General features: G+C 52.1%; 4 protein-coding genes across 4 annotated transcripts; 2 read left to right on the top strand and 2 right to left on the bottom strand.

Moving 5' to 3' along the window:
• K452DRAFT_290779 (uncharacterized protein) lies at positions 1 to 652 on the bottom strand. The gene has a single exon (XM_033541051.1). It carries the CDS (start codon positions 549 to 551, stop codon positions 375 to 377), a length of 177 nt encoding a protein of 58 aa, XP_033394351.1. The 5' UTR covers positions 552 to 652; the 3' UTR covers positions 1 to 374.
• A 1256-nt stretch (positions 653 to 1908) lies between these two features.
• K452DRAFT_89606 (uncharacterized protein) lies at positions 1909 to 3811 on the top strand. The gene is made up of 3 exons (XM_033547291.1): positions 1909 to 2105; positions 2163 to 2997; positions 3059 to 3811. The coding sequence occupies exons 1-3, from the start codon at positions 2054 to 2056 to the stop codon at positions 3675 to 3677; spliced, it is 1506 nt and encodes a 501-aa protein (XP_033394350.1). The 5' UTR covers positions 1909 to 2053; the 3' UTR covers positions 3678 to 3811.
• A 112-nt stretch (positions 3812 to 3923) lies between these two features.
• K452DRAFT_256275 (uncharacterized protein) lies at positions 3924 to 6053 on the bottom strand. The gene is made up of 3 exons (XM_033538394.1): positions 5593 to 6053; positions 5416 to 5539; positions 3924 to 5362 (listed from the first exon to the last, which is right to left on the bottom strand). Exons 1-3 carry the CDS (start codon positions 6032 to 6034, stop codon positions 3946 to 3948), a joined length of 1983 nt encoding a protein of 660 aa, XP_033394349.1. The 5' UTR covers positions 6035 to 6053; the 3' UTR covers positions 3924 to 3945.
• A 659-nt stretch (positions 6054 to 6712) lies between these two features.
• On the top strand, positions 6713 to 8878 carry K452DRAFT_204656 (uncharacterized protein; the record flags this gene model as incomplete). Its single annotated transcript, XM_033536084.1, has 3 exons — positions 6713 to 7653; positions 7703 to 8393; positions 8474 to 8878. Coding segments are annotated over 3 exons (2037 nt in total), but the record flags the coding sequence as incomplete, so codon positions are not given.
• Positions 8879 to 9605: the final 727 nt, after the last annotated feature.

Below are 9605 nucleotides of genomic sequence, written 5' to 3'. Positions count from 1 at the left end.
ATAAAAAGCCTATTATCTTTTTCTTTTAAGTCCTATGCCTTTAGGGTCTTGTGCGCTGTCGCCTTATGTTTAGGGCGTGGCGTTTCCTTGGGAGCTCCCTGCGTAACGGCTTCCGCATAGCTCCGGGGTTGGCATGTTGGTTTAGGGGTTTCCTCTATGTTGCCTGTTAGGTGTCGCTTAATGGTGTTGAGAAGGTCCTTAGTTAGCGCCTGGGCAAGTTCTGCTTGGTGGCCGGTAGGGAAACGGGCTAGTTGCTGGTCTAGGGTTTTGGCGAAAGCTTTAAGGACTTCGTCCCTTGCTTTTATCTTAAGCTTCTCTTCCTGGATGAGGGTTCGAAGTAATGAGGATAGGGGCCCGTTGTCTTAATCAAGGTCCTAAGCGAGTAGGAGGGGGGCAGTCTTGATTTGCTTTATCTTAGCGGTGTGCCGTCTAATATTACCATTAGCTGCGGTGTTCGTCTCTGGGGTTGTCGGGCTCCTAAGAATAGAGGTTAGCGGGGTGTTTAGGGTCGTAGCCTCCGCCAGCGACGGGTTTAATAGATCTAGTACCATCGGGGGACCCAAAGAGGGCGTTTTAGGGGAGGAGATAGTAGTTTTAGGTAGGATTCTTAGCGTATTTGCTTAGAGTACACCTGGCCGGACGGAGAGGTGTAGGGTTTACCTTGAAGGACAAGAAGTATAGGAAGTTGGGAGACAAGTCACGTAAAGGATCGGGTGTAGGCGTGTTACCATCAACCTTATAGTAGAGATTAATACTTTGAGTTAACCACCAAGGTCCTATCTACTACTTAGAGAGCGTGGTCTAAATACATGTAGGAGATGCTAACAATCTAGATCCTGTCTTAGGATCATAGTGTTGGATTAGGTAGATGGATTAGTCCTGATCTATTGGCCTGTGCGTAGGATCGTCTCTAGTCATATAATCCTTATGCCACTTTTCCAACGGCTAACTTTCTATAACTCGATAACCTTCTTCCTTGTCGCAGAGCGGACGCGATAGTTATCTTTACGATCGTCCGCTATTACTTCCTTGGTGTCGGTTTGTATCTTCTGCCCCTGCGGACCTTAATTCCTTGTGGTCCTGGTTCCCGTGTGGGCTTTCTGGGTTTGTGGTCTTAGTTTCCTTACGGCCTTGTCTGGCACGTGTCTGTTGGTGCCTTGCGGGACGCGGGCCCTTGTGGTTACTAAGCCCTTGTGGTCTCCAGGCCCGTGTGGGCCTTTTACCCATAAGGTCTTTCTGACCCTGCAGGTTGATTTCCCTTGAGGTCTATAACATCAACTCAACTCAATCATAGAGACGTAGTTCTTAAAGGTAAGATAGGGATCGAAGAATATTCCTAGCCACCGGACGAGATTCTTTAGCTCTATTACTATCCTACTAGGGAGGGGGGAGGGTAGTAGATTTAGCTAAAATAGGTAGTAGATTTATCCGGTGCCGGAGCGCTAATAGTGGCGTTCCCTTAGGTGTAAAAAAGTTAGACTCTGTTGAATATATTAGAGGGCTGAATACATTTAACTATATATCTTAGAGACTGCCGAGTGCCGGATATAATGTTTTCCTAAGTCTCCGAGACACTGGGATCTACCCCCACCTTCAACTAAGATAGTTAGCGATCAGCGTCTTTCGGCATTCTTTCCGTTCCACCTTTCTACCCTAGTAGCCTGTGTATCGCGAGAACTTCCGCCGACAGCCGCAGCGGTAGCTTGGCTTCGAATAATTTGCGAGACAAATCAAGCTTTACCTCGAAAGCTCACGAGCACGGGTTCGTGTTATCGAGTTTATGTTTCCATGGCGGTTTTTGATCTTTACGGGCCTACGGAGTGATAGTGGGTATTTTTCACCTTCTCTTTCTAATACCCAGCGGCTGCAGTAGTAAGTGTGCTTACGAACCCGAATCCGCTGCAGGTCATGCATAATATATGACGGAGCGTGCATAACCCCGCATGGAGTTTTCCGTCAAATAATCATAGAAATCCTATGTCTGTAAGCTTCCTTCTGCGACGTTTATCTTGCTGCTCCTGCAACTCCCGTCGTATACTTAGTCCTCTCCGAAATGTTTGCAAAGATTCTATCCTTTATACTTTTCTTTTCCTTTGTCTCTGCGGGCGAGTTATCCCTGCATTTCTCACTTTAAGTGGCGCTTGCTGACCTAGGCTTTGTAGCATGCTCTGGAAACACAACGCTTTATGCCGCATCTGAGACCAGCGCCTTGGCTACTTGTACGACTTACTCCGGTAACGTCTCATTTGCCACCAGCGTCGCGGGAGATGTCAACCTCGATAATATCGAAGTTATAACGGGCAACTTGAACATAACAGGCGCCTCAAATATAACCTCACTTACTGGCAATCACCTATCATCTCTTGGTGGTTTTATTCTTCGAAACCTATCAAGTAGTGCGCCTATGGAGTTCGTTCGCCTTACTAATTTGACAAATTTAATATTCTACGGATTTCAAGCGCTCTCGGGTTTTAGTCTCTCTACAGATCTTACTTGGATTTCCGATGTTGTTATCGAAGGCTCGCGGCTTACCGATATCGATGGACTTGGACTACAAAATGTCAATACCATAGGCAGCTTAAGTATACTAAGAAACCAGTACCTGGAGAACGTAAGCTTGCCAAACCTCCGTACCACTTTTTCTTCCATAGACATATACGGAAAGGGGTTTCTCAATTTGTCTTTACCCTTGCTATCAAGAGCTGGGCCGCTTGATTTACGTCACATCGCATATCTCTACATACCTACTTTGGAAGCTTTAGATGGAGGCCTTTCCTTATATGATACGAAACTGGATACAATATCCGCGCCAAAACTCGGATCTATTGACTCCCTCGCTCTGGAGAACAACACACGTCTTTACAACATGTCATTTCCTAGCCTTTACGGAATATATGGCTATATGATTATGTTTAACAACTCGGACTTGTCTACAATTTCGCTCGAGGCGCTAGAGTGGATAACGTACAATACTATATTACTTGGTAACTTTACAAGGTCAGCATCCCAAATGTCACGTAAACTAGTAAAGCTATTAGATTTGTTGACAAGATCTTAGCATATCCTTCCCCGCTATGACGGAATTAGAAGGAGCGCTTGATATATCAACAAGCGAGGATATGGATTGCTCTCCCTTTGAGCATATGGTCAAATCTGGAATCGTCAAAGAAAGACTGCAATGCAATACCTCGGAGAAAGCCATTAGTGTGTTACCACCGGGCCAGACGCAAACTTCCATATCAAACCAATCGGCCCCTACATCAGGTGGGACTTCAGAAGGCCTATCTACAGGCGCAAAGATTGGAATCGGTGTAGGTGTCGCGGGAGGTGCTATCGGAGCCATTGCTATCTCCGCATCTCTTCTTCTAATCCGGCGGAATCGAAAAAAGAACCAGGCGGTAAACGAGAGCACGAAGGACGAGAAAGAACAGAAGGATCCGCGAGTGCCAGCCCAGCCAGTACACGAGCTTGAACCAGAAAACATACAGGAGTTGGAGCACAATCGCATCGCCAATGAGATGGGTGCAGATAGAGAGGTCCTAGAGGCTCAGGGGAGCGAAGCCCTCTACGAATTGCCGGTGGGCGGTCCGAGGGAGCGGCAGGAATTGGAGGGGGATACGCCCAGACTGCATTCACCTGTGCGTGAAAGAGACAGCACCAGTCAGCGGGATGTGTAGTGGTTATCGATGAGGTTGAAGTGGGATTTGGGCAAGGCAGCAAAAGCTCGCAGCTTCACTGTCACAGTTCGACGTCCGTCCACGAGCCAATGTGAACCAGCGTCTTGTGAATTTGGAGAATAACGTTCATTGTCTTTTCATTCTTTTCATTCTTTGAAACAAACTCAGGAAACATAAATCATAGTTTATATTTGTAAAGGAAACATAATCATAGTTGAGATTTGCGAAGTAAACATAATCATAACTGGGATTTGCAAAGGTAAACAAACTACTTAATGCTATCTGCAACATTAACCAACTTCCAGCTATTATTCCGATCAGGTCTCAGCTGCACCTTGACACGATCCGCCGTATCATACATATCCCCGCGCTTCGACAAGCTCGCGAACCTCTCGCTAGACTCCCTGTCCAGGCCATGGAACAGCAAAGCGACAATCGACGACTTCCAGTAGCCCAACTGCTGCAGCATCCTCGTGCGCAGCATTGTGAAAGCGAGAAACAACACCGTGAGGCAGAACAGCGCAGCAGGAAGGCTGATCCACGCCCAGCGGACGCGGATGCAGGTTTGCGACGCCATTGCTTTTCCTTGCACCCATTGCGCCCTGGGTGTGTCGCCATGCATGCGCATCTGGGCCGTCATTTCCGTCGCGAGGCCTTCCATGAACGCGTTCACGCTGCTCAGGTTGGCCTTTCCATCCTGATACATCCGTTTGAGCCAGACGGGGCCTTCGGTGTAGTTTGCCGAGCCGTACATGCTGCTCAAGGACTCGCCGTCGAAGAGGTCGAGGAGGAAGTCGTTCACCGCGAGTATGAAGCCGTGGCCGACCATCCAGACGCATTCGGGAGGGTACCATTGGATGTCGGCGTCGGTGATTTTCGATCCATTGAAGGTTGCGTAACTCTGCAGTGTTCGGGCATTCACATCCACGGCGACATTGTTTGATTCGGTAGGAGCGGAGGATGCATTGCACGATCGCCAGACACCATCGCGCAGGATAGAGTCCGTGGCGAGCGAGAAATTCCAGGCGTTGTTTTTGCCGATGCCGAATCCGAGCGGAGTGGACGAGATGACCTTTTCTTGATAAACGGACTTGCTCACGTTGGCTGAATATGTGTTCAGGCAAGGTTTAATGGAGCATTGGACCGCCCATGGCTTCAGGCAGTCAGTTACTTTTTTCTTGCAGTTCGCTTCCTCTTGGTACATGATGTTTTCGATTTTGAACAGCGAGGAAGGGAAGTCCTGCTCTGCCGTGGTTGACGAAAAATTGGTGTAGGCAAGACGGCCACCAGAAGGCAGGGAGTAGTTTATATAAGTCTTGGTGTCGTTGCGGATTTCCGATGATATGTCGCTGCACGAGTGGCACATTGCGAGAGAGGAAAATGCCGCGTCGCCGTCCGCTGGAAATGTGCAGTTTCCCGTTGAGCAGTCCACGGTAATGGCGGAGGAAATGCTGTGCGAAGGATTGAGAATGCCTGTGTAAATTGCAACGGTCATTGCTGTGTCGAGGGTTTGTGAGAGCGGACCGGTATGGAATCCGTTCGCCGTGTAGTTGTTTGTCATTGGGATGCGGGCAAGCTCGTTAGGCACGGGTTGAAGGCAATCGTAGTAGTGAATGATCTGCTGGGAGAAGAAGTCGGTGGCCAGAGCAACCACTATGATTAGAGCACCAAAGCTTGCAAGATAGCTGCAGAAGTATTGTCAGATACTCCAGCTAAAAACCGAGGAAGGCTAGCTTACTGTTGGTGTAGATGGAAGAGCAGGCGCAAAGAACCCCAAGGCCCTCTACTAGCGATATCAAATCTTTCCATGTCTGCTAGCCTGCGTGGTTTGCTAAACCAATGCCATTTCAACTGGCTTATTCCTGATTTACGTTTAGCACTGCTTATTTCCTGCATGAAGTTAAGATTTACTTACCTTCAGATACCGGCATCACCAGCGCGGCTTTGAATATCGCAGTGAAAATAGCTATCAGCGAGTTGATAGAGATTGGACGTGGCCATTGCGGCAGTGGATGATCATTGTATGTTGCCGATACCGCTATGATGGCAGCAAGCGCTGAAGCAGCAATGGTACAGCTTATAGTTTCTACTATCCAGAATTTGTTCCAGCTGGTTTCATCGGACGCTTTTTGGACGGGATCGGCCTCTTCGCTGGTCGTTTCGTAAAGGCCAACAGGTACTTCTTTTGTGACGTGATCGTTCGGCTGGTCAAAGACTGCAAGATGCTCGTCGCTCGTATCTATGGCGGAAACTTGGTCACTGGGTGGTCGCAACCAAGTTTCATCGTGATTGCTTGATTCTTGGGGGACTCTTCGGTAGTCACGCGGTTGGATGGGAGATACAGGTGTGTTGTCCATGGCAATGGCAAGATGTGTCGTGACGGAGCGGAGTCGGCGCGCAAAATTTACAGCAGACGGACCTTTATTTGCAGAATAGACGCGCAGGGATGATCTATGAATAGACGCAGCAAGCTGTGCAGCCCGATGAAAGAAAGGGACGGTGAGGCGCCGTAGCACGTGTACACAGGTATGTAGACATGAAACGCGCTTATAGCCAAACTTTTCACCAAGGCGGTTTAGGCGTATCTTGGTCCAAGAAGACCTGAGTCATGATGAAATGTTTCCTGGCAGCCTGAAATCTTCTGCGTCTTTGGTGTTTCAGCAGACGACCAATGGAACGATGTTATCGGGCAGAGTTGCTTGCTACTGTCGGAGCTGAATTGTCAGCAGGAACATGTCTCGGCGACGTGACCGGATTTGATCGACGGGCCCAGGTGCGATCGACGGCATTGGATATAAAGTCCCGGCCCCCACGCCCCACGCTGCGCGGTGATGGAGCTAAAATCTGACTGTTGCTACACTGTACTCGTAGATACTGGAGGCGCCGGGCGTTCCGCCACCCCGCGCGGCCCGCAGGCGGAAGGATGGGGAGATATTAGGCACATATGTAAGTAAGAGAAGAGGGAGGAGGCCCACCACCACCACCAGCAGTACAACATGGACTCGGCCGTGGCGGACAGCGTGAGCAGCGACGCAGTGCGGCTGGGGACTTGGACCAACTGGTCGCGCGGGCGGGTCCGAGGCGCGACGCTCACGCTGCACGAACGCGACGGCGGGCTGCTCATCGCCTTTCTCGCCCTCTTCGTCGCAGCGGCGGGCGACAGTGCGTGGCGCGTCTTTTGCTTCGCGCTGCATCGGGTGCTGTCGCGGGCACAGCAGCAGGACGGGCTCTACCACCAGCGCCAGGCCATCCTGCGCAACGCAGCCAGTGGGACGGCGGGCGTGCTGAGCCTGGTTCGAGCGGCGTGGGCGTGGCGCCGCAACGCCTCCAAGCCATTTGTGCGCATCCTCCCGCTGGCCTCTGTTGGTCTCATCATCGCTCTGGGCTTCAGTACCGCCAGTATCTTTGCGTCGCGCGTCTCGACCGTTGCCGGCCATGAGGTTCTTCTCAAGGGCGACAGCTGCGGCCGCGTCACGACCATCAACCGCACAAGCAGCGACATGACGGAGCTGCTGACGGGCATGCTGCCATATACCATCGAGCTGCTCGTATCGTCCAGCAGCTATGCCCGCCGCTGCTATCGTAACAATTCCAAGCCCGACGACTGTCCCACCTTTGCCGCCCGCATGTTGCCCACGACCATCTACCCCGATGCCGAATGCCCCTTCCAAGTCAAAGACATCTGCCAAAGCGACTCCAAGAACCTACTCCTCGACTCGGGCCACATCAACAGCCACACCCACCTGGGCATCAACGCCCCGCCCCAGCACCGCTTCACCTTCCGCCAGCTCACTGCCTGCGCTCCCCTCAAGACCGACGCCTACTCGCTCCTGCGCAACGACTCGGACAATGTCTTCGGTGCTCCCTACACCGAATACTACTACGGCCCTCCCACGACCAACCAAACCAACTACACCTACGCCTTTCCTCTCAAAACCCCCGCCTCCTCGACGAACCCAAACGACTACACTCTCGCGTGAGCAGTGTCCCGAGTGTCTTCTGTATTGCGCGCTGACCTGTCGTAGCCACCTGGCCGCCTACGCCAATGGCGAGGGAGCCGCAGCCTTCGAGCCGATAGCCGATCTGCACGTTCCCGACGCCGACGTGTCGCTGTACTTTCTCTCGGCCAACGACGTCAACTACATCCAGCCAGTCGACGATCCGTGGTTTGCCGCGCACCAGCTCACCAGCCATCAAGAAGACACCGTCGTCGGCAGCGACACGCCCGTGTGGCGCCGCGATGAGCCTGCAACCGTGCTCGCGTGCACGCAGCAGTACCAGTACTGCAACCCCAACCTGCCCGAGTCCGAGGGCTGCACCCCGCTCGCGGGCATCGACGGCTGGAGAAACTCCGCTTCCCCCGATGCAATCCCCATGAGAAACGCGGCGGGCGAGGACATTTGGCGAACCTCGCTGCAGCGAGCCGCTCTGCGCTACGTCGTCGACAAAGCCATCTACACCACCATCGCCGACGTCGTGGGCAGCCTCAACTCGGGCGCTTTGTTGTCCCGCAACTCGATGTGGTTGGGGATTCAGGGCCCGATGGGGGAGCGGCAATGGCAAAGCGAGGTGGAGCATTGGCATAGATCGTCACTTGCCGTGCTGCAGCGCCTCATGATTGAGCAGGCGACGGGCGGAAAGCTCAGCGATGCCGACATTTCACCCTGGATGACCGGGCCGGACGGGACGGCTGAGTGGAAGCGATGCAAAGGGCAGGTACGTTTTTATTTTATTTTATTTTTTATTTTGTACACTACCTACCGTCCAAGCACTTTCCTCACACCGCCATCTTAAAGCTAGTTCGAAGTACACAATTCGCCTCCTTCAGCATCCTGGGCCTAATCATCATCTTCGTCATTGGCGGCTTCTTCGTCATATTATCCTACCTGCTCGACCCTCTGGTAGTGCTTCTCCTACGGCGCCAACAAGGCCAGCGGAAACCGCAAGCATCCTCATCTGCCGACAGCCCAAGCACCACCGACAGTTCCAGCGACGACAACTTCATTGACGAAACCATTTACAAAAACCTCGAGTGGCTCTCAAACGAGACGTTGCAGCTTCAGCGGCTGGCGCACGAGCAGCTTGGCGCAGGCACCTGGTCAGGCGCCACGGGCGGGAACCTCGTCCCCGTCACCGAGCATGGGCAGCTTCTCGCCAGGCTCGACGCCTCGAACAGCAGGCACCCGCGGCTTATGGTGCCGTTTGCGCGAGATTCGGGGGTGCGCGCGTCGGGCGTTGAGCCGGTCGATTACGAGTCAGTGACCGTGAGCCCGCATGCGGAGCGCAAGTGGTGGTGGTTTGGGCTTGGGCTGGACCATAGAGGGCACAGGGACGCCATGGCGCAGCAGTACCGTCCGCAACGGCGAAAAGACAAGGACAAGCGCGGGCTGCGGCGGTGGCTGGCGGGGTCGCCGAAGCTGGCGCGTAGGTCGGCGCGGCACCATGCGAGGGCGAGCACGGCGTCGATTTCGCCGGTGACTCCGGACGGGGACATAGAGCTGGGCATGAAGATGGCGCTGCCAATGGAGCATGAGAGGGGAGCGAGGGATGACTCGATACGCGCTTTGCTTTGATTGGTGTAAGTGTCGGAGGATGTGTTGGGAGTCTACTATAGTCTACGTGGGGTTTGGGCATAGAGGCTGTTTTATCTGAATAAAACTTAAGTGGTATATTGTGCTATGGCAGAAGTATTTCTTGTTCAACACTTCTCTCGTAATGCCACGTCTCTACTTGATGTTCGGCAAGCCCTTTATTATTTGTATGATTGTTTATTGGATGAAAAAGTAAGCTTTGGTAGATCAGAAAATGAATCATCAGTATGGAGGAAAGAAGATGACAACGTAGCTATATTTGTATTTGTTGCAATGGTACAGAACTACTATACCCAGATCTACGTAGAGTTCAAAAGAATAAACAGATAAAGCTAAA

Source organism: Aplosporella prunicola, assembly GCF_010093885.1.
Source record: "Aplosporella prunicola CBS 121167 unplaced genomic scaffold K452scaffold_23, whole genome shotgun sequence".
Classification (NCBI taxonomy): domain Eukaryota; kingdom Fungi; phylum Ascomycota; class Dothideomycetes; order Botryosphaeriales; family Aplosporellaceae; genus Aplosporella; species Aplosporella prunicola.
The sequence above is the reverse complement of the archived record's forward strand: the minus strand, read 5'-3'. Positions and strand labels throughout refer to the sequence as shown.

What these genes read in the sequence shown, in the direction of transcription:
- K452DRAFT_290779 (XM_033541051.1), bottom strand. Translation starts at nt 551, where the DNA reads ATGGTACTAGATCTATTAAACCCGTCGCTGGCGGAGGCTACGACCCTA.
- K452DRAFT_89606 (XM_033547291.1), top strand. Translation starts at nt 2,054, where the DNA reads ATGTTTGCAAAGATTCTATCCTTTATACTTTTCTTTTCCTTTGTCTCT. An exon ending in CTTTTCCTTTGTCTCTGCGG is followed by an intron (nt 2,106 to 2,162) that starts GCGAGTTATCCC and finishes TAGGCTTTGTAG; the next exon opens with CATGCTCTGGAAACACAACG. An exon ending in TTACTTGGTAACTTTACAAG is followed by an intron (nt 2,998 to 3,058) that starts GTCAGCATCCCA and finishes ACAAGATCTTAG; the next exon opens with CATATCCTTCCCCGCTATGA.
- K452DRAFT_256275 (XM_033538394.1), bottom strand. Translation starts at nt 6,034, where the DNA reads ATGGACAACACACCTGTATCTCCCATCCAACCGCGTGACTACCGAAGA. An exon ending in GGTGATGCCGGTATCTGAAG is followed by an intron (nt 5,540 to 5,592) that starts GTAAGTAAATCT and finishes AACGTAAATCAG; the next exon opens with GAATAAGCCAGTTGAAATGG. An exon ending in CTCTTCCATCTACACCAACA is followed by an intron (nt 5,363 to 5,415) that starts GTAAGCTAGCCT and finishes ATACTTCTGCAG; the next exon opens with CTATCTTGCAAGCTTTGGTG.